The sequence below is a fragment of the Lissotriton helveticus genome, chromosome 8, assembly GCF_964261635.1.
Source record: "Lissotriton helveticus chromosome 8, aLisHel1.1, whole genome shotgun sequence".
NCBI classification, from domain to species: Eukaryota; Metazoa; Chordata; class Amphibia; order Caudata; family Salamandridae; genus Lissotriton; species Lissotriton helveticus.
In genome coordinates this window covers 1,504,465,190-1,504,489,150 of record NC_136069.1, presented here as the reverse complement: position 1 = coordinate 1,504,489,150, position 23,961 = coordinate 1,504,465,190, and the positions used below count along the sequence as shown (strand labels likewise).

At 47.4% G+C, this 23,961-nt stretch overlaps 1 protein-coding gene and 1 long non-coding RNA gene across 3 annotated transcripts in view; one reads left to right on the top strand and one right to left on the bottom strand.

Annotated features, from left to right (window-relative positions):
• Positions 1-1,453: 1,453 nt before the first annotated feature.
• On the bottom strand, positions 1,454-13,396 carry LOC144772029 (uncharacterized). Its single transcript, XR_013599603.1, has 3 exons — positions 13,267-13,396; positions 2,706-3,085; positions 1,454-1,997 (listed from the first exon to the last, which is right to left on the bottom strand). It is a non-coding gene; the product is annotated as an uncharacterized LOC144772029 (long non-coding RNA).
• ANKRD42 (ankyrin repeat domain 42) overlaps positions 13,289-23,961 on the top strand; it is a 322,945-nt gene continuing 312,272 nt past the window's right edge. For both annotated transcript variants that reach the window (XM_078656238.1, XM_078656237.1), the window contains exon 1: positions 13,289-13,462. In XM_078656238.1, the coding sequence (XP_078512364.1) occupies positions 13,435-13,462 (28 nt within the window). In that variant the 5' untranslated portion in view covers positions 13,289-13,434. The remainder of the gene's footprint in view (positions 13,463-23,961) is intronic.

Sequence of the window (23,961 nt, the reverse complement as noted above, 5' to 3'; positions counted from 1 at the left end):
ACCAATCAGATCAGTAAATATGGTAGCACAGCTGAAACGCTTATCCAGTATTTTTCCGTTTATTGTCAGCAAGCTACTTTTTGTCTTTATTGCATGTTATATTTAGAAACACTCATTGAGAAACCCGCATCATTTTCTGAAAACTTGAGGCCTGATAACCAAAGTTCTGGAAGCTTGTGAGCATCTTACATTTTCACTTCTGGAGGATTACATGCTGATCGTATCAGAATTTCTTTTAAACTTCTCTGTCTTGCCCACAGGGCGGTATTTGGACCAGGGTCTGAAGGGATAAAGGGCCAGATGTAGGTAACAGATTTTTACCGACTCCAAAATACCGATTTTTACCGAATCGGTATTTCAGAAAAGTGAAACGAGATGTAGGTCAAAATCCGGTAAAAAATACCGATTCGGTAAAAATCGGTAACCCCTTCACGGTATTCACCGAATTGGTATTTTCCGATACGGCAAATACCGAATTGGTAACTCACATGCAATCCTATGGGCCCGGAGGCCCATAGGAATGCATTGAAACTACCGACTCGGTATTAACCGAATCGGAAAATACCGAGTCGGTAAATACCGAGTCGGGGATACAAAATATCAGGCAGTTGAAGTATCAACAAATCACGTGTCTCCATCCCGCCCCTCAGCCAACCAACAGAGCAATAGACCAATCCTGTGCATCGACCCCACCCCACAACCAGGAAGTGGCCACACCCATGCAGGTGCAGTGTAACTGATAACACAGGAGAGCAGACACACAGAGACAGGCAGTTGTGAAGCCGATCCCTGCAGGAGAAACAAATGGAGCCCCAAGACTCTCAGAGGGAAGGAGTAGAGAGGAAGAGGAAGATGAAGTTTAGCACTGGAGAACTGCAGGTGCTGGTGGAGGAGGTAGTCAAGCACTACCCAAGAATCTTTGGAAAGCAGTCCCTGCAGGTACCAGAGGCTGTCAAGAGGAGCACCTGGCTGGGGATCCAGACTAAAATCAACGCCATAGGAGTGACCAACAGGGAAGTGGACGACCTAAAAAAGCGATGGTACGATCTAAGGATCATCACTAAGAAGAAACTGGCTGCAAGAAGCAAGGAGTCCAATTTAACAGGTGGAGGGAAGAACAAGGCACCTCCACTCACAGACCTGGAAGAGCTAGTGGAGTCCACACTGGAGCCAGACTGCGTCCTGGGGATTGGTGCTGCAGACAGCTCAGCCCGAGCTGCAGCTAAGAAAGGTAAGGGACATGTTCATCATCCCACACCCCCTGCCTGTGTACCTCCCCCAATGTGGCTATGCATTTAGGAAATCCAGTTCTGACTTTAGTACTCACCTGCAATGCATTATGGGAGTGGTAGTCATAAGAATACCCATATGAGCAGTCAACATGAAATGTTGTCAGGCATGCCACACAATACAATCAGACACATGGGAGGAGCAGAAAATAGTGATGTGAAAATGTAATTTAATATTGATGTACACGGTGAAAGCACCACTAAGATACTGTCCCTGTCTGTCCACAGGAGAGACATCACGCAAGTCAGCAGGTGAGGGAGAAGACACATCCCCAAAGGGATAGCAGTGAGCAAGAAGGGAGGGATGCTGGGCCCAGCAGTGCAAGACCTACAGCACCATGCACACAAGCAGCAGACATATCAGAGGCAGACGACACCATGCAACTGGAAGCATCTCCTGTGCTCATTGGCTCACCACTACCTGCGTCAGGACAATCACACACACCAGCAGACTCCGAGGTGTCTGAAATCCTCAGGCCTGTGAGGCATGAGGGTCCCCCGCATAGGATCCTACAAACATCCTCGGATGAGGAAGGGGAATGTGAGGAGTCAATGCAGTCTATGGCCGGGAATGCACCAGGTCACACATCCACTCCTGTCAGGCCATCTGAAGGAACAAGACGTCGTAGGGTCCGGGAGTCAGGCGGCAGTGGCCGTGATGAGAGTGTGTTCCAAGGCCTCGAGACCACAATGGTGAAGGTTCAGCGCCTGCAGGCAAAAGGGATAAGTGCAGTACACAGGGAGATGCGAATTCTGAACACCAACTTCACAGACATGAACAAGGGAATAGCATCAATGGCAGACAGCATGAAGGACATGGCAGAGGGAGTCAGGGACATGTCTCAGTGTGTGATGACACTCTGTGAGGAACTTCGTTTGGACCGTGCACAAAGGCACAGGGAGAGCCATCGTACGCAGCAGCAGACAGGCGGCATGCGGCAACTTGCAAATGCAACTTCACTGATGTGTCGCTGGTCAGTTGCAATGCAGGAGGGGCTGGTGCACTGCTGTACTGACCTCACACGGGGGATGGAGAGAGTCACTACAGCGATGGAAGTGTTGCTGACAAACCAGTCAGCCACCACAGGAGCAGAAGGTCTTGGGGACACAGATACCACTAGTAGCAGGGGCAGCACCCCTGTCCCTGAAGTAAGGAGGAGTAGCAGACACCAGAGTGCCGGCGCTGGCACAGCAGACTTTGAACCCAGCCAAGCTCATGCATCACGCGGGGCTGTTCATGGGCGCAAGCAGTGAGTCTAGCATGTTCAGTTGGACATGTGAGGGTGAGGTAACCCCTGTACACACAGTAGTGCCAGGCACACTAGTATGTGACATTTGTGGCTCATGTCTTTTCTACATAGTGCTAAATAAACTACGTGCATTGACGTACAACACGTGCTTTGTCTCGATACTTACTCAGAAGTAGTTGTGTGTGATTTCTGTCCGTCTCTGTCTTCCATCTGTGGGTGTTGGTACTCCGACTGTGTTGGCTGCTGGTAGTGCCTGCTCATCGTCATGGTCTACATACTCCTCCAATTCCACCTCTGTGCCCCTCTTAGTTGCGAGGTTGTGCAACATTGCACAGGTTGCAATTATCTTACAGCACGTTTCAGGTGTGTACTGCCGTGCCCCCCCACTTTTGTGGAGGCAGCGGAACCGGCTCTTCAGGAGGCCAAAGGTGCGCTCAATGATGTTTCGGGTGGATTTATGTGCCACATTGTAACGTCTCTGGCTGGGGGTTGTGGGGTTGAGGTAGGGTGTCAGGACGAAGGAACGGAGTGCATATGCACTATCCCCTAAAGTGGAAGACAAAATATACATTACTCAGATGCACACATTGACATACGTCTGCTTCATCTATCAAGGGAGTGTCACCCATTTCTTTACCTAGCAGTATCCTTCCCCGAATTCACCCGCTGTCAGGCGGGTATAGATCCCACTGTTTTGGAAGATATATGAATCGTGGGTACTTCCTGGGTATCTGGCCACTATATCGGTGATGATGAACTTGGCATCACAGATTGCTTGTACATTAATTGTGTGTGTTGACTTCCTGTTCCTGTATATGTGCTCTGTGGCAGCTGGGGGGGCAAATGGGGATGTGGGTCCCATCAATGCAGCCTATCACGTGTGGGAAGTTTGCCATGAGGTAAAAGTCAGTCTTGGTCCTGAGCAAGTCCGCATCAGTGTCTGGGAAGTGGATGTAGTGATCCATTCTTTGCATCATGGCATCCAGGAAATTTTGGAAAAAACGCGACAGGCAGCTCTGGAACACCCCACCTACCGCTGCCACTATACTCTGGTAGCTCCCAGATGCTAGGAGGTGTATGCTACAGAGCACCTGGACATGGGGTGGGATGGCATGGGCCCTTGGTCTTGGGTGGTCCAGGAGTGGATGCAGGTCCCTGATCAGGTCCATGATGGTTTCAGGGTGCAGTCTGTATCTCTGCAGTATCTCTGGCTCTGTCAATTGGAGGAGTGTAATCCTTTGCCTATATACCTGTTCCTCCCTTCTCCATTCTCTCTCACCTGCTGCCTGTAGCCTTAGCCGTCTTGCTATGACGTAAAAAGCCGCCATTGTGGTTCCAGTGTTGCATTTTGGGGCCCTTTTTTATAGGCTGCACCTGATTACCACCTGCTTGCAATCCATGTTAAATACCGACTCTTAATTACCGAATTTCGGAGCAAATCGGTAATTTAAGGCTCACCTACATCTCGATGGCGTGGTATTTTCCATTTCGCAATTTCCGATTCGGTAATTTTACCGAGTCGGAACTTTTACCGACTCGGTATTTGTTCCGAATCGGTAATTTTACCGAGTCGGAACTTTTACCGACTCGGTATTTGTTCCGAATCGGTAATTTTACAGATTCGGAAATATTGACGTTTCGGTATCTTTACCGAGCCGGTAATCTACTGATTCGGTATTTTTTCCGGTTTCAGGCGACCTACATCTCATTTTCCAAATACCGGTCGGTAACGGCCGAAAACACCGATTTTCGGCCGTTACCGACTGGTATTAGGCTACCTACATCTGGCCCTCAATCCTTAGTCAGCCCCTATATCCCCAATAGACCACTTCGCTCATCCACTAAAAACCTGCTCACCGTCCCGAGATTCAATAAGGTGAGATGGGGAGGAAGCGCGTTCTCCTTCCTGGTGCCCAAACTGTGGAACACTCTCCCGCCTGAACTTTCTAGCCAACCCTCACTGGTGATTTTTCGGAAACTTTTTGAAGACATGGCTCTTTTCCCTGGCTTATTAATTAATTAACTATGACTATATCACCCTCTTGCTTTGTTATGATTTTCTGTCTGTTATCTGCGCCTTGATACCCTTCGGGGTTAAGTTTTGCGCATTATAAGACTCCCATTCATTCATTCATTCATTCATAAATGTGCAATCTGCACTAACTATAAAGTACATACTGTTATCTCCGAATTTATCCAAGTTATTTCATGAGCTGTATTCAGCTCAGCTCAGAAGCAACCAGTGCTTTTCCTGAGCTGTGCTCTCTGCTGCTCATTATGAATTATAGAATGACATCTTAGAAAGAGGTTATAGGTTACTGACTTTAGAAGTTCTGCATTAGTTCCAAGTTATTTTAAAAACTTTTCAGGGCTCAAAAGTTTCAAGTTTCTTATATTTTAGAGGTTTCAAAGCACTTGATTGCTCGTTTTTGTGGCGTCTTGTGCCCTGGGCCCACATGCTAAGCAAATAAGCACACTGACACGCTGTAGTTGGGTACGCAAACTGACCAGGGCACGTGCGCCTTGCCCCTTTTATTTGCCTGGTCACCTGACGGGTGACGCCTGTGATGGGTGGGTGTGCAGTGTGGGGTGCAAACAGAGGTGGAACACTAGAACGTGTCCAGCAGGAAACCACATCCCTCCCAAACGTTAATGAAAAGGAACAGACAAAAGTCCAACCTATGATGAAAACAAACAACAATACACAGCACCAATGAGTCTCTTCAGGCAATCTACTGGGCAGTGCTGGAGCTCTGGACCACACGGTCAGGAGGCTTTGGTCCACCTCGATGATGGAGTTCAGACCGGCCTGGTCTTGCGGTGTTGGAGTCTATTTACAAAGTTCAAATAGCGATGCATCTGTAGCGGTGGTGGAGTCCACTTTGGAGATATTTTTGCAGGTGCTCAGGCTCAGGTGGGCGGCCAACATGCAAACAAAGGATGATCTTGGTGGATGAGGGCCTACCTTGTAGGCGATGATGCTTTCCAGTTCCTGAAAGCCAAGCAACTTCAGACTTGCCTCTCCTGCCTGGACTCCCCTCTCACAGGAGTCTCCTGGAAGGCCTTCCTGCCGGGCTGCCACGGGACATTGTGGACTGTGAGGACCTCGCTGAGGAACTGCCAATAGGTCCACAGCCAAATCGCTCATGTAGCCGCAGAGGGTGGTGTCTCAGTCAGTGTGTTCTCACCGTCAGGACTAGGGTTCTATGCCTTCTTCAGATGATCTTTGGGTGACCAGTCTCCATCCACGACCTCCATGCTTCCCGGTGCCTCCCGTGGAGCTGCTGCCGACGCATCTCCCCGACTCAGATTCCCATCTCACAGGAACTCCGTTGAGGCCCTTGCCCCTGGATTGCCACATGGCCGCATGGGCTGTGCGGGCCTTTAGTAAGCCGCGCTGAGGGGTGGCTGCAGAACTCCCATCAGGGCCGCGGCCAAGCCTCTTGTAACCCCAAGGGTGGATAGTCCAAAGGTTGGGTATGCTCTTCTTCGGCAGGCTTCAGGTTTACGGGCCACACAGAAGGTTCCTGGGTGGCTAGCATTGTTGAACTCCGGATGTCTTGAGTGTTTGGATCCACTCTGGTGGTCCGATGCTCCTCAGATGTTCTTGGTGATGATGCACCTGTATGATGGATACAATCATTTTCTTTCGGTTGGGCAGCAGGCAGCAATCTCTTGTTTTCGGTGACCTCGTAGAGTGAGGAGGAATAGAGGGACTTTATGCCCACTTACGGTTGTCTTCTGGCCGGTGCACCTGCTAGATGTTGTGAGTAAATGGTCGCACTGTGAAGCTTGGGGCCTGGACACAGATTGTGCTAGCTCGAGGCGTACGGTTGGTCCTCACGCGAAGCTGTCTCCAGTGACGTAGCTGGACCCCGGTGGCTCGCTTGCGCTAATGAACACCTTCTCCAGTGCTGGTATGAGTCCTCTGTCCTGTCGCTCTTCTCCTTTTCTTCTTGCACGCCTGTGGTGGTTGTTTGCCCTCCTTCGTGGAGTGGCGTCATGCTCTCCTTCTTCTGACCAGGTTCATCACTTGGATGTGGCGTCTTGCTACATGTCTCATGTTCGCGCCACATGGACTTCTCGCTGGTTGCGTCCGGTTCTTGGGACGATCTTTACTTTGCTGCTGACCTCTCATAGGTCTGTCCTGTTGGTAGGACGTGCTTCTTCTCCTTGAGGGCCTCTTGCAGGCCCCTTCCCCTCCTCAGGGATTTTCGCGACGCTCCTCTGCTCTTCACTCGAGGGCTCTTCACTCGTGCTTGCGCCTCGAGGCTGTGCCGTCGTGGCGCTTGATCCTGCCTCCATTCAGGCATGCTTGGCAGGGTTGGTCACGTTGAGTGACGTGCTCCTTGCTTGCGGTGTGAATGTGGCATCCGGCCATGTGTCGCCTGTTGTCGGAGCACTCGTTGCAGCTTGCCACGTGGAGTGTGTGACTCTCCTCTTGCCTATCTGGGGCCACTGGCGACTCTGTCGAGGCAGTGTGAGGGAGACCACTGCCGTCTTCGGCCCGCTGCGGCGTTCGCTGGTGCAGAGGAGATGTAGATGCTTTCTGTGCTGCATTCAGCAGTGCTTCTCTGTGGAGATGTCTCTATCTCCCGGGCGCCTGCCCATGCTGTCAAGCTTCTGGGTGCCTGAGCCAGCGCACCTTGGACCCTGCATTCTTGGTCCTTCGTTAAGGCGCCTTCTTCTGGCGCTTTGTGTGCCTACTTTTGCTGGCTTGCGGTGGTTTCCATTCCCCACTCAGGGGTATGGTGCACTTTACTTGCTTGTGGTGGCATCAGACAGCACACGATCTCCTTGTTCCTTTATGCGGCTTGGCTGCTTTTGGTCTTCTTGCCTTTCCTGGACTCTTGGCAGGTTCCTTGGCTGTATCTTTAACAAGGAGCTACAGGGGTTCTTTAGCTGTCAGGTCAAGCCCCCACTCACTGGTTCAACACAACTGTATGACCTGACGCTGTTTTTTTAACAGTTCTGTATGGATTTCGATGTCTATTGTAGCACCCACCTTGGCGTGCTACCTGGGCAGTTAGTATATATACTCTGCCCCTTGTCACGAATCCCTGATCAATTTTAATATTCTGTTCCCTTTTAATACATCCTACTGTGTAGTGCAGTGTATAACTAAAATGAAATCCCCAGAGATGTGAGAAAAATGTGAGTAAAGATGTGGAGTACCTCACGGAAGTAACACCATGGGAGTCCGCTGGTTGGTTCTCACCAGTGGACTCAGGTTCTCATCATTAGCACTACCACATCAAAAATAATAAAGAAGAACAGAGAAAAGAAAGTGTAGTGATGGTGAAAGAAAGATGTGCAACCCTAGTAAATATGCTGGTGCTACGGAGAAGTATCTCCCTAGTGCAACTCCGTACTGACCCAAAATAAGGTGGACCTGTGACTTAGGACCACATTATTTGGAATTAAAAACGAGCTATACCACCACTGGCTTTACCTCTTTGTTCCTTGGCTGGGCAGCTTTGAGCTTCTTGGAGCTCTTTCAACAGGGTTTCAGTCTCTCTTCCTCAGCCGCCTAGGAAGTGCACTTGGGCGTGCTGCGCTCTCTTCTATCAGTCTTTTGGCTGCATGGAATGTAGTCTTAGGAGTGCTGTGAGGCCCTTCTTTCCTCTACTGGCTGCGTCCCTGGCACATGGCGGCCACATGTGCTGGCAGTTTTCCGTGGATGTCTTGCTACTCCCTCGTGATGTGCTGAGGGTGGCTGATGTGTCCTGAGGCTTAACACTTCTGTGATTGGGCAGCACTATCTACCACGCTTCAATGTCTCTTTCTACTGCCTGTGGCGGAACCACTGCAGAATTCTCTTTCCCGACCTTGATACTCATCAGGGCCTTGCAGTGCTCATAAGGGTATTGTATATGGACAGGCACGGCGTTCCTCTCTCTTTACTTTAACAGTAGGTTGCAGCAGCCGTCCCATTGTTGCCGGCTGTTTCTGCTGGTTTGGCACTAGGTAGCGCTGCAGCAACATTTCATGTGCTAAGGCAGATGTATTCACTTGCAAGCCATGTTGCTTTCCCGTGGGTGATGTGCAGGCAGGTGCTGGGGTGATGCTCTCAGATGGAAGCAGCAGGGTGTGTTTTGCAGTGTGGGAGGTGGGGATCTGTTTCTGCAGTAGTTGTGTTTGTGTGGCTGCTTTGCTTTGAGTGGAGACCTGAGCTGGGAGCCTCCTGACTGGGCCTCGCTTGTCCCTGCTAATCCGGTATTTGCCTTTCCTAGTCTTTTCCGTGTCGGGCCAGCTTTATGCAATTGTAGCAGGCTGTGGTGCATCAAGCCACCACTAGGCGGCAATGCACTCACCGCTCTTCACCAGCTGTCTCTCTACTGCTGTGGCCTTGTTGCTAGGCAGCTGTGGTTCTCCTCCTTACTGGATGGGAGGTATATGGCGCAGGAGCTTCAAAGTTTGTTTGTGGCAGGCGGTGGCAGCCTACGGCGCCGCATTATCTAGGGCTGGAATGTTTTCTTTGTCTTGTCATTCTATCATTGTGTCATAAAGAGCATTAGTTGTTTAGCTTCTTGTCATTTTATCATTGTGTAATAAAGAGACCCCTTTTGCATCCGAGTATTGTTTCCATGATGGAGCTAACCTTTCTTTTCAGTCAGATACTGTCGTATGGAAGGATGGGCTATTCCCTTCCTACAGGTAACTGATGACGGAGAGTAATGGGAGTTCCACACCAGGAAATAATTCTTGGGTGTGGTGATTTGGATAATAACAACAATTCATATGAGATAGATACTTCCAGTAGATATTAAGTACTTAGGAGATTCCCCAAGAGAGAGAGAGAGGTATCAATAGGACAGTGGAAAGATGTATATTAGTGCTGCTTCCCGAGAAGCGAGGGGGTAGAGTAGTCCAGGCAGGATAGTCGTGGGGCTACAAGTGGGAACACTATAAATAGAGCTGCTCCCCGACACGAGAGGGGGTAGAATAGCCTGAGCCAGATTGCTGTGGGGTTATAAAGTAAATAGAGCTGCTCCCCGACACGAGAGGGGGTAGAATAACCCGAGCCAGATTGCTGTGGGGTTATAAAGTAAATAGAGCTGCTCCCCGACACGAGAGGGGGTAGAATAGCCCGAGCCAGATTGCTGTGGGGTTATAAAGTAAATAGAGCTGCTCCCCGACACGAGAGGGGGTAGAATAGCCCAAGCCAGATTGCTGTGGGGTTATAAAGTGAATAGAGCTGCTCCCCGACACGAGAGGGGGTAGATTAGCCCGAGCCAGATTGCTGTGGGGTTATAAAGTGAATAGTGCTGCTCTCCGACACGAGAAGAGAGAGTAGATTAGCCCGAGCCAGATTGCTGTGGGGTTATAAAGTGAATAGTGCTGCTCTCCGACACGAGAAGAGAGAGTAGAGTAGCCCGAGCCAGATTGCTGTGGAGTTACAAGGTGAGATCATAGGATGCAGGATGAAATTCCATAGTTCCTATAGGATTTAGTGGTATATTAGCTGTGTAAGCTTGTACATATTGTGGGTTCCCCATTCCCAGGTAAGTACCCCAGGTACTGTTGTAAATAGGGACTGGGAAGGGATGGAGTTACGTGATGACTGGGTTTGTGGTGTTTGGGTCAGCTGCTAACTTGGTCAGAAAATCCGGTCATTACAGGGTGACACCGTGATTACCACTTCATGCCAACTGAGTGCAGCTACCCTGAAGCACCAACGCTGGCTATACAGGAACGGGGGCTGTATATGTTCTTGTTGGATGACTCTTTCAATGTTGTTTTGCCCTTCTGACCGCTTTAATTCCGGCGCACTGCATGGCGCGATTCAGGTCATGTGGGTGGCTGCACCACGCACTTTGCTTCTCTGCAATCCTAGGGGTAGCAGGACGATTCCAGGGGTGCATGGCAGCCTCTGCCTACCTTTGCTGTCTCATGCGCGAGGCTACTGGTGCCCTCTTCTTCTTCACAGAAGTATTTTTTTCAGCTCTTGCCGCAGCCACGGGTGCTAGGCTTCCTTTCGCACCTATCAGTATTTGAAAAACAGCGCCTCCTACCATCCACCACTATCTGGACAGCACTGTTAGTTACAGGTGTCACTTCATGGGCTTGTGGCGGACCGTAGACACTGTCTTACTGTTGCTGGCAGATGGGTGGTCTCGTCGCCTCACGCAGACATTGGCGGTGGCGGGGTGGGGTGGGGGACGGTTACTCGACCATGCAGCAGCACTTCACCCAACTCTTCAATCCTGGCGCAAGTGTGCGCACACTTTTTGGCTGCAGGGTCATGCCTTACAGGCAACGGGTGCAGGGTGCCTCAGGTTGCATTTCCCCTCAGGGCACGACAGAGCAGCAGCTGTTGTGCACACGGGGTAACACCCCCTCATCGCCAATGTGGCGTCTTGGGCCCGCTAGGCCCACATGCTATGCAAATGACCACACTGACACACTGTAGTTGGGTACCAGAACTGGCCAGGGCATGTGCGCCCTGCCCCTTTTATTTGCAGGGTCACCTGACCAGTGACGCCTATGATGGGTGGGTGTGTAGAGTGGGGTGCACAGGCCTGCCAAGTATCACGCATCAGACGTGACATTAACGCATTTTAGTGTGATGATCCGCATCACCGCACTGAAATGCAATGTCACGCCTTATAGCGCCTCCTCCTCTGTCAAGCCTGGAGCCCGCTATAATGAAGTACTATACAGGCTGAGTGGCAGCGCGCACATGGCTGCTCCTGGCAGGATTGAGGGTTCTCTGGCTCAGCTGCTGCTGAACTGCAGAGTGTTGCTTGTTACAATGTATATCAGCCGGCACCGCGCGGCGAGTTCACTGACGTCAGGAGGAGTGGTGGAGTCACTGTGCCCTGGGCCAATCAATTGACACCGCTAAATTTTGAGTTGTTCACTAATGCGCAGGCGGTCCGGCTGAGGGCTCCTGCCTCCTGCGGTGCGTGCAAGAGCACCTTACAGTTCTCTCTTTATAGACTGCACTGACTGTTGTGCAATGGGAATGACAGCTCGCAACACAGGCTGCCGTGATGGTTTGTGATCCCGCGACAGACTCGACCCCGCCACCGGTCTCCTTGTGAACTTAGTAGCAGGTACAGTATGGCAACATTATAAATATAGTAGCGCTCGCGGCTGCTCACCCCCCGCGGGGGCCGCAACTGGACCCAACCGCATCGGTGCAGTGGCCAGCGTGTGTGCAGCTAATGATCAGGGCTGAGAAGAATTAGAAGTGCAGCGGGAGACAGAAACAAACTGGTCGGCAACGGTCCACGCATGAGATTGTGGCCACAATGGGCCCACCAATGATTTGCCTCGCACCATTCTTGTAACCGTAGCCCGTCCCAAGAGCCCCCAGCACCACAATCCACGTGTGTGGAGGGCAGGCAGGCTGTTAGGCCTCCAGTCCCATGTGTTCATGTGGCGGCGCACTTGGGAGAGCCAGTGTACCTTCAGCTGTCACTGCAGGTACCGTGACTTCACTGGAGCCTGGCAGTAGCACTAGACAGCAGCCTGCAGGGTGGCATGACCCCCAAGGGCAGCACAGAGAAACTATAATGCACCCCAGTGCCCCCCAGCACATGATGTTCTCTACTGACTCAGCCTCCGCCTTCCCTGTCCGGGAGTCCAGCAGCAATGCTGGCAGTGTCAGAGCTTTGGGCAAAGAAGTGGTTAAACAGCACTACATTATTCTGTATGTATTTTCGTTGGTGTTTCACCTTTACATATCTAAAGCGCACACCTCAAATGAAAGATAAATGCTAGTTCAAGTAATCAGTGAGAAATATGTGAAACCTCACTTGATAATTCAGTCTTCCTACAGATGTCATATCTACCTGTGTTTAAGGAGAGAGAAATAATTGAATCCTGCTTGGCGAAGTAGGGCATAGTGAATTGTCTATTTATAGTGCTATGACATCCCCTGCTTCTGCGACTGAGAAAGCACTTTAACTATGCAAGCCATCTAAGCCATCTAAGCACCACAGAAGATAATGGTCATTCAAAGTGTCCATGATTTGGCCGTAGAAAGGCACTCTGAAGTCCACTGAAATCATGGAAATGCCACACACAAGCAAACTGAAATCTTGGCAGTTATAGAGAGAGTCATGAGTGGACAGAGTGCACCAGAACCCATGGAGGGCTGGAGGTCTCCGAAGCAGTGTGATTTGAGGTGCTTAGAAGCAGAGCGCCTCGCACATTTACACATAAGTACCCTTCCATTTCTAGCACTGTGCACCAGTTTTAAGATCTTCTTAGTGTTTCTTGCTGCTCAAATGGCTGTAATTACCAATATTTATAAGTTTCCCTAGTCTTCAGTGCTTGATTTTGATCAAATGAAAGTGTCACTCATAGTCGTTGAAATATCACTCATAATTGCACTAAAATTGTGAAAATGTCACACAAAGCAATCTGAAACCTTGGCAGCTATGGCAAATAGAGGTGGAACACTAGAACGTGTCCAGGACCCAACAGTTTTTAATCGCGAAAAAGTGTCACTCATTTTTTTTAGTTGAATATCACTCATAAGAGCATTGAAACTATGCAGATGTCACATATAACCAATCCGAAAACTTGGCAGCTATGCACATCAGTCTCCGGTTCTCTTCAAAGTGTTGTAATATAGCTGTAACTTTCTACCGCAGGTAATAAGCAGTTGTAACTGTGCTTTTCTGTTTTTGTATATTCCCCAAAACGCTATATACCTCGTATTTTGAATACAAACAATATAATATTTATTTTTAACAAAAAAACAGCCAACGTACACTACCATCGTCCACCACCAGAAGTGACGTCTACCATTCCGGAAGTTTACGCCGACTCCATAACAACCGCTCTTGAAGCTGTGGGCGCAACTGGGCTGGCTGACAAGCATCGATCTCAGCGCATTTACAAGCAGAGGTGCCATTCGGTGGCAAATCGGCACACACACAATGCCCGCTGCTTCCCTCGTCCTCTCTGGTAAGGAGACGTACATATGCGATGCAACCTATTTCTTTCCTTCGTTGTAGATACTGAGCAGCATCGCACACGACGTACGCCTAACATGGCCCCTATCTGAACGGAAGCATTTTACGTGATAGTGTTTCAGATGTCCAATTTGGTCCCGCCTTAGCAAGCTGCGGATTGGTGTAAAATTGAGTGGTGACCAATTAGAAGTCGCGTCCCAAGGTGCTTAAGGCAGACACCTCGCAAACACAAATAACAAGCACTGGCAAAGCCAATTTTATTTTATTTATTTATTTTATGCATTTTTCATAAAGCGCAGACTTTACCCGAAGGTGTCAGAGCACTGTACAATAGAACCAGTTATGTTACATGAGAGAACTGTTACAAAAATGAAACAAATGAACATGAAGAGATAAAGCGCACCGCTAGTTTGTGTGCGTAATCAAAATTTAACAGTCTTGCTGAATTCTTTTGAAGTTTATACAACATGATGTTTGATGTTTTTGCAGTTGAATCACATTGAAAGTGTATCAAGTCGTGATTCAAAACAGTTAAAGACTCTATCATGTGAGTGCCTGAGGGCTGTTTTTTAAGTTCATTTTATCGCACAAAGTCACCGGGGTTTTCACTGATCTGCACAGTAGTATTTTTGCACCGATTTTCGCATTATGTATGTTTTGTGTTTAATAATGACCATCATATTGATTACATTGTGTTTGAACCTTGTTTCAGTTAACGGTCCCCGATGAAGGGCATGATAGCCCGAAATGCATTGGACTGAGAGCAAGTTAATTGAATTGAAATGAATAATATATTAAGTTGAAAAAACATATGAAACGACATTTCATGGATTTATGAATAAAATGAAATATTTGGATGAATAGAAACCATTGATTGGATTGCATCATTAAATAGAAGGAATCCTGGGCTTACCAGGAGATTAATTGAGAAGTGCGCCGGGGAATGCTTCCAATGCTTCATTGTGGGCACTACTAGAGATTTACAAAAATGAAACAAACAACAATAGCAGGCCATAGAATCAAAACAACGCAGGCAAAAGGAACACAATATCAAACACAGCAAGCACAGAATGTACAAACAAAAATATAAATATATATGACAAATTTACAATGACTAAAGAACTTCCTGGCGGGGTCTGAGAAGGAGGGAATTAGTTCTGAAAGTGTCTTTGGAATAGAAGAGATTTGAGGTCCTCTTTGAAGATCTGGATGGAGGTGATGGCACGGAGCAATGGCACGGAGCAAAGGAGGAAGCGAGTTCCTGATTCTCACCGCATTACCTGAGAACGATTGCGCCATCAATGTTTCCCTTTTGAAGGAGGGGGGCTCAAGCAGGAAGTTTTCTGCATTCCGAGAAGGTCTTGAGCCTATAGACAATTTCAGTTTATTCGCCAGGTAGCGAGGGGAGGAAGAGTGCAAAGCTTTGTGGGTGATGCACGCCGTTTTGTAAATAGCTCTAGCCTAGATGGGAAGCCATCGGAGAGAAGACAGGATAGGAGTGATGTGGTCACTTTGTTTGGACCCTGAAATGAAGCGAGCTGCTGAATGGAGGACGGATTTGAGGGGGGAGAGGTGAGATTTGGGAAGGCCAGTGAGAAGAGAATTACAATAATCCAGTCTAGAGAGAACTAGCGATTGGACCAAGGTTTTTAGGTCATTCTCCTGGAAGAACCGACGAATCCCCCGATAGAAGGCGCAGCTGATAACGTGCGCTCTTGGCAATGGAGTTGATGTGTGAGATTAGGTTGTGTCTTTTGTCAAGTATGACACCTAAGGATTTAGCGCAGTCAACAATGACGGGTTTACTGTTGAGTAAATTCAACTGATCCATCCAGGATTGAACAGGAGGCGGTGAGAGAGAGCTAGATAAGAGGAGGAATTCCGTTTTGGAGGGATTGAGAATGAGCTAGTGAACTAACATCCAGTTGTGAATAGAGTTGAGAGTAGAGTTGAGTAGTGAGAGATCATGAGAGGAAGACACCTTAAGGTAGATTTGGGTGTCACCCACATAGAGATGGTAGAGGATTCCAGATTTGCTTAGGAGGTTCCCCTAACGGTTCCAGGTAGAGATTAAATAGAGTGGGAGCAAGGATAGAACCTTGAGTGACGCCTTGACCAACCACCAGTGGAGACGAGAGACTGTTCGCAATCTTGATCATTTGGGATCTGGCCGAGAGGAATGAGGCAAACTATTTGAGTAATGTGCCTTCCACGCCCATTCTCTGTTGAAGAGTGTTAAGGAGGGTGTTGTGATTAACAGTGTCAAAGGCTGCACAGAGGTCAAGAAGAATCAGAAGGCACGATTCCCCCGAATCGAGTATATGCAGCGCATCATCGATCACTCGCAGCAGGGCTGTTTCAGTGCTGCAATTTTGAATAAAGCCAGACTGGAACATGTCAAGGAGATTATTGTCCATAATGTGTTGGGAAAGTTTCTGTGATCTTTGAAAGAAAAGGGAGATTGGTGATGGGGCGGAAGTTATTGAGGGCGTTTGCATCTGCAGAGGTTTTTTTTAGAAGAGGGGTACCCTGTTCTGTTTTGAGGACAACTGGGAGGGATCCTTGACTGAGGAAGAGATTAACTAGCCTGGTCCAATAGGAGAGAGTGTTGGTATAGAAATCAATGGCGATGACACTGGGTATGGGGTCAGTAGAATGGTTGGAGGGTTTGGTTTCGAGGATGCATTTGAGGAGATCATCTTGCGAGATGGCGGCAAAGTTCTGCCAAGTGACTAAGGATTTTCGCTCCTCAATGGGGGTGGGGTGGCTGACCTGTTCCACCAGAGATTTTACCTTTTGATCAAAGAATATAGCCAACTCAGTTGCTTCCTTTGAAACATCCTCAGGTTTGATGGTTTGGAGAGAATAATTTGGGTTTTTGATCAGGTCGAAAAGTTTTTTGGGTCTGTTTTTAGCTAAATCGAGGAGGGATCTGAAATGAGATGTTTTCTTCCTGGAAAAATGTGCTTGTGGTAATTGGATCTTGCTGAGAGTAAAAGAGAGAGGTTAGAGGTGGATAGAGATTGTCTCCAATGTTTCTCCAAGATTCTAAGGTTTTTCCTTTCGTCATAGAGAGCTTAATTGAACCAAGGAGCTGACGGGGTGGGTCTTTTCCTTTTGCTTTGGAGTGGAGCAACCTTGTCGATTTCGACTGCAAGGATTGAGAGGCAATGGGAAGTGAGATCATAGACATCCGTATTGGGGTCTAGACTAGGAAGTGAATGCATAGCAGAATCACATAGAGTCCCAAGATCAATGTTTTTGTGTTGCTTAATAAAGTAGAGGCTCTTTTAGGTTGGCCGAGAGTTATAATGTGCGAGAGGTGAAAACGGAAGGGAATGAGGAAATGGTCTGACCAGTCTACACAGATGGGGGGAGCAGTGGTAAGCTGGTCTGATTTAGAAATAACAAGGTCCAGAATTGAACCCTTGGCGTGTGTAATTTCCAAACAGTGTTGGACAAGATCGTTAGCTGAGAGAAAGGTTGCAAGCTTGTTGGCAGCTGAGTCTTCCACGGAGCCCTGGTGGAGATTGAAATCAACTAGGAAGATCTGCTTGTCGCTTTGTGAATATTTGCCACTAATGAAGTTGATGAGTTCCTCCATGAAGGAAGAGCAATTACCAAGCGGGTGATAGATGGCATGGAATCTGAAGGGTGAGCCATGATGAACTTGGAGTTCTAGGGAAAGGCATTGAAAAGTGCGAAAGAGGATGGTGGGAAAGGCTTTGATTTGAAGGGAGTTTCTGAAGATAATCGCAACACCTCCCCCGATCTTGTCTGTTCTGTCGTTTCTGAGGATAGAGTAGTCAGTAGGTATCAAAAGATCAAATGAAGTGTGAGAGGAGTCGTTAAACCAGGTCTCAGTGAGAAAGAGCATGTCGAGATTGTGGTGGGTGATAGTGTCAGAGATTTCCAGTTTGTGTTTGGTTGCAGATCTGCAGTTATGGAGCATACAATTTAGCTCTGACGCAACTGTTTTGGTGAAGTGAGTGTCTGGACTGATAAGGGGGATATGGATTAGATTCTTGAATCAGGGTGCCCCTTGAGATAGAGGCTGGTAAGTTCTGACGGAAGAGATGGTCTGAATGGTGAATTGAGTAGAATTGTTAGGAGAGGCGAGTGGAGGGGAATTGACGTTGGTAGTCTTGTAGCTAGCCAGTAAGTTGGTGGTGTCTGTGGAGAACAGACTGTGGTCTCCCTGCTCCCTTTCCCAGCGAAAGTCATTGAGAAAGCCATCAACAGCCAACTCGCCACATTCATTGAAGAACACAACATCCTCGACTCCTCCCAATCCGGCTTCAGAAAAAACCACAGTACGGAAACCGCCCTCCTCGCCGCAACAGACGACATCCGCATCCAACTGGACAAAGGAGAAACAGTAGCCCTCATCCTCCTAGACCTATCAGCGGCGTTCGACACAGTCTCCCACCGCACCCTAATATGCAGACTCTAAGACGCAGGAATCCAGGACAAGGCCCTCGACTGGATCTGCTCCTTCCTCTCCGGCAGGACTCAACGGGTCAGACTCCCCCCTTTCCTCTCAGACCCCACACCTACCACCTGCAGAGTCCCCCAGGGCTCCTCCCTCAGCCCGACGCTCTTCAACGTCTACATGGCTCCACTTGCCCCCATCGTCAGAACCTACGGACTCAACATCGTGTCATACGCAGACGACACCCAGCTCATCCTCTCCCTATCCAACGAGCCCAACACCGCCAGACGCAACTTTCGAGAAGGCATGGAAGCCGTCGCCAAATGGATGAAAAACAGCTGCCTACAACTAAACACCAACAAAACAGAAGTACTCATCATGGGCCCAAACCCCGACGCCTGGAGCGACACCTGGTGGCCCACCGCCCTCGGAAACCCGCCAACCCCCACAGACCACGCACGCAACCTGGGAATCATCCTGGACTCCGAGCTCAAAATGGACCGCCAGATCAACTCTGTCTCATCTTCCTGCTTCCACACCCTCCGCCTCCTTCGTAAGACCTTCAAATGGATCCCCCTCGAACACCGAAAGACAGTCACTCATGCCCTGGTCACCAGCAGACTCGACTACGGCAACGCACTCTACGCCGGAATAAACAAAAACCTCATCCGCAAGCTACAGAACATCCAGAACGCCGCCGCAAGACTGGTCCTCAACCTGCCAAAACACTGCCACATGTCCCAGCACCTGCGCACACTCCACTGGCTCCCCGTCGAGGCGAGAATCACCTTTAAGATGCTCACCCATGCACACAAGGCCCTCCACGGCACCGGACCAGCATACCTGAACAGCCGGCTCAAATTCCACGCCCCCCAAAGGACCCTACGATCAGCCCAGCTCTCCTACGCCGTGGTCCCCCGCACCAGAAAGACTAGATCGGGAGGCCGCTCCTTCTCCTTCCTCGCGGCCAAAGCATGGAACGCCCTTCCGCTCCACCTCAGACAGACAACATCGCTCCCCAACTTCGCAAGAAACCTCAAAACCTGGCTCTTCGACAGACCCCCTCCTTGATGGAATGGAACCTGCACCCCCCCCACCCCTAGCGCCTTGAGACCCTTATGGGTGAGTAGTTGCGCTTTAACAAACTCCTGATTGATGGTTGGCTTTATTGGGGCGCGGGAGCAAGGAACTCCTCGGGAGGTTATTCGGGGAGGGGGGTATCTTAGCACATAAGAGTGATTGGGGTCGCCTACGCAAAATCTATTTTCTTTGTCAATCTTTTTATACACGGTGGATAGCAGTTGACCTGCTGTGAAACATGCAAAAAAACATTGACAAAGCCAATAGGTTTCATATAGGTGAAACCTATTAGATTTGGCAATTCTTGGGGTGGAGGGTGGGATTTGATTTTTTTTTAATTATACAGATATAAGTAGGCAGATGTTACCTGCATCGATTCCCAATATAATACTGTAGACGATATTTCTGGACACAAACATGTGATACTCATGCATTGTGCTGTCCAATTTATGAACAGATATCATCTAGGAGCTCTCGTATCAGCTGTAATATGTTATACTTGTGAGCAAATGTGAATTCAATAGTGCACATTTACATCTTTGTGGGCATCGAATTTTCACAAAACGTAATATATAAATGACCTGCAGTGCATGAAAAATCTTAAAATATATCGCTATGCCATAAAAGAGTGCCGGTGGGGTTAAAGCGGTGACCCCACACTTGTTGCACGCACTCTGCACAGAAGAAAACAGAACAAACAATCCCGTATCGAAACCATTGAAAATTCAGACCGAGTTTGCTGCAAAAATATGTTTTTAACATGACACACAATTTTAGGTTTACAGTTTTTATGTGCGATTAGATCAGCAAGTCAAGGCTTCCTCACTTTGCATTCTGGGTCCTGTAGTACTTTTAATGCCAAAGATAAACCTGAACTGAATGAGCTCCCATACATGAACCTGAGAATCTTGGAAAGGCTGCGTGTAACAAACTAGTGCATTCTGGGACTTGTGGTCTACGTGTTATTCTTCATACACTCCTGATAACAGGGTTTTTTGAAACAGCGTCCTGAGGACATGAGTAGGGTGAACAGAATTTTAAAGCCAAAAACCGGGACATATGCTGTGAAAGCAAATAAAAGAAGTTCCACCCACCAAATAGGATTAAAATGAGTACTTGGGCCATGGGAGACTAGTAAGAGAAACACACAAGGAATAACATGAAAAAGAACGCTTCAATCAACAGAAGCGGAGGAAAAGTAAAGTGGCAAGCACATGGACAAATAAGAAGTAAGGGCCTTATAAGATATATTAAATACTATATATTTCACAAGCGCTGTACAGGCGAAATCCAAAAAATGATCTTCAAAATTCATGGTTGCTGCGTTTCTGATCTTAATGTGTTCGGAATTGTGTTTCAGTCTTTAGAAGTTTGTATAATTTTGTGTGAGGTTTACTGAAGCGCATTTGGTTTATATAATAGTCAACTGATACTTTTCTGTACCCGTTGTCTTAGCAATTTTGTTTTGTCATTACTTATTATTTTTTCAAAACGAGAATGATATTTGTCTGGTGCTGCTTTTACCATCTATGGTCGCAGAGATACTGAAGTTTGATCCTGGTGTAAGATCTTAGGGGCCACTGGGGTGGAGTTCTCTCCATGGTAAAGTATAGGGAACATTAAAATCGTTTATTATCCTTTAAAACAATCAGTGAAATATGTGTATGTTATATATGAATGTAAATTAATTTTAGATTTTTATTTTAAATATAGAAAAAATTAAAACTACAGCACTATTTTGAATTAATTGCTTATTTTAAATATATTAAATCATAATTATTTTTAAAGCTTTATTAATAAAGAAAATCTCAGCTAAAGTAGAATGTTTATATTATTTATTTAGAATTACAGAAAGATGTTATTGAAATATTTTATCAGAAAAGAATTATTTGCAATTCTATTTCATTTTTTTAAACAATAAACACACACATATGAGCCATTTTTAACTTAGTATTATCTTACTACATGGGTTTCTGTTCTCTTTGCCCAGCTGTGACCTTGTCTGTTAGCATGCTGTTGGCAGTTCAACATTCATTTGTTTGAAATCTTTTTGATTGATTTTACACAAACAATGGTTAATGTATACGCAGTAAACACTCAGGCAGGTAGATTTTCCCGTCTCCTTTCTCCCCAGTTTCCCCTTCTGCCCTGAGTGGTTTATATCACCAAACTTGGACGCTCTTGCCACATCTGGCAGCACGGTCCATCTTGATGCTCCCTCAGTGGGCGATGGCACAACGGCGGAGTCTCTCCACCCAAAGGGTCGTCTGACCTGCTGAACGTTTATTTCTTCAAGAAATTGGAAAGCTGCAATATCCGATTACCTTTATTGACTCAGCCTTTTACTCGCCAGAAGGTCCATAACTTGTGGAGCCTAGCAACAGCAGCAATCTGTTACAGTGTATGAACAATGGATAAGTGCTATATAAAAACACATTGTATGAAGATTGCTGTTCCAGCTGGGCGGGCGAAGAAGAGAGGCTGGTGGGTCAGTGTGTATTAGACCCCTAGGGTGGGTGTTACCCGACAGAAGCCTATGAGTTGAGGAGTTTAGCTTTTATGTGCACTGACTGAAGGGTCTAAACTAATGTTAGGTCTAGCACTGATTTTGTCATAGAATTGTTGATACTTGTGCGAAAGATATTTGTCTGGGTAAGACCCTAAGCCCAGTAAATCCATATAATGAGGTATAAGTAGTATCATGACACTATACCCTTTGTTGTGGTCAAGAAAGGACAATCTTCAAGATTTTGGTTGTATTGTAAATGACTTTATTTTTTTATATATTCGGTCCCATAAAAAAGTCACAGTCAATGCTCTAGTAAGTATACCTTTGTGTTTTCCAAGACTATAAACCAAAAACAAATACAGTAATGGAAATCTGAACCAAAAACAAATACAGTAATGGAAATTTGATTACTAAAGTTCAAAATTGAGTGTTATTGAAATTTGAAGTGAACATTTTCTTAATTGCGTTTGGTGAGATAACCGCAGTGTGAAACCACAGTGGACATAGGGCCTGATTATGACTACGGCGGTCCAATGGACCTCCCTAGCCACAGTGGTTGTTTAGGCACCGCTGCACCGGCGGTCCAACCACCATATTACAAGTTTGGTGGTTGGACTGCCACAGGACCGCTGCCACAAACAGGGATCCATGATCCCTGGCGTTCCAGCAGCAGTCTGAGGCCCACAATTTACTAGCGGTGCCGCTGCAGCACCACCAAGCATATTACAAGTTTCCTCAACGCCACAGTTTTCATGGCGGTGAGGCCGCCATGAAAACTAATTTGCAAATTAAATAAAATGTGTCATCATTTGTGTATTTGTTTGACAAATATTTTTTTCTGTATTTTTTGTGGATTGTTTTGTGGTTCAAATCTTTGACAATGCTTAGGCCGGGGTCCCGGGATTCCAGTAATGACTCGTTGGGGTCCAATGATTCCAATAATTATTCAGTGGGGGTTTCCAGAAGTCAAAAGGTTGGGAACCACTGATGTAAAAAACATACTCGCACCTTCTATCCGCACACCCAAGTGTGTCTCTGCGGCCTTACATTGTCTATGATAAGAGGGGTCATGCCTAATCCACAGTAGTCCATCCATTTGCCCCATATCTGGGAATTTTTCTGTGGGCAACCCTGGCAGTGCATATGGTGTTTTCCAATTGTTCCCAACAGTCTATTCAAGGAGTGTTGATGGCGTGACCGATCTCCACTTTCGAGCAATGTCCCAGTTTGCCACTAGCGTCGTCATCTCAATGTGAGATCGATCTCCTCGTTTATCCCCAACCTCATCAAGAATGCACAGAAGTGCATCCTGTTTGGGTGGATTGTGATGGGGGTCTCCAGTACCCAGTAGACTACTTTACCACCTTTATTTCTTTTTTTTTATTTCTTTTTTTTTTTAAAAAAAACCTTTATTGTGAAATTGCAAAAAAACAAATACGGGCCCATAACCATCCGGCCGGCCACAACCTCATTCGAGACAATGTTGCAAGCAATGCTGCGACTCAGTAGCACATCTACACTAAGTAGCAATCAAGTAGGGTTACACCAGACATTATCGTGTTACTGAGAACAGGAGCAATGAAGGTTAATTTTAAAGGTTTTTCTCTTAATACAAAACGATTTCAAATAAAGCACAAAAAGAGACGGAGTCCGGACAATCCTCTGACAGCATGAGTGGGCAACATCGTGGAAGAAGTATCAGCAAGCAATGCAATTCCCCACTCGCATGGCGACACAAGGATATATGCAACAGGAATAATAAACAACAGATATAGATCATGTCACCCGTTACCCACCCCGTAACAAACCAACCCGCGGACCCAAGTTAAAGCAAGAAAGGAAAGTGTTGAGAAAAGAAACAAAAAATAAGGCCCATAGTAACAAAGACGGAAAAAATAATAATCCCCACCACCTACCCCCCACCCTACACGCATGCAGGGGCTACGGCCTACCCCCCCCCAGCAGTGTGCCTGTCGCCCAATAATGAACCCGAAATATAGAAACGAGAGAAAGAGAGAAAAGAAAAAGGAAACCACAAAAGATTGGAGGAGGGCAAAATCGAAATTCTCCCGGAGTTCTCCGCCACAAGTGTGAATTCTACCCCTTACATAACAAGCAATCGCAAATGACATAAGCACAGGATGAAATGGGGAGAATTATCACATGTCACAGTAGTACGTGTTGTGGAAGCGCCCCAGACCGAGTCCCCACCAGCCACTCAATCACAAGATGTAAAAAGGAAATCCCTAGCCCTGGCCAGTTCGTGGGCGGCTCCCTAAGCGTGGCGCCAAAAGAAGACCCGCCCCAGTCCGAACAAAGGAACAAAATGGCCACCTTTGGTGAAGAAGACGTGCACCAACACAAAATGGACATCGCCAATCACAAACAGTTCCATTGTCCCAAAGAAGGTGAATTCCCAGTTTCGCCCGATAAAATGCAGTACAGTGTAGGGACATCCCAGCCAGCGAGA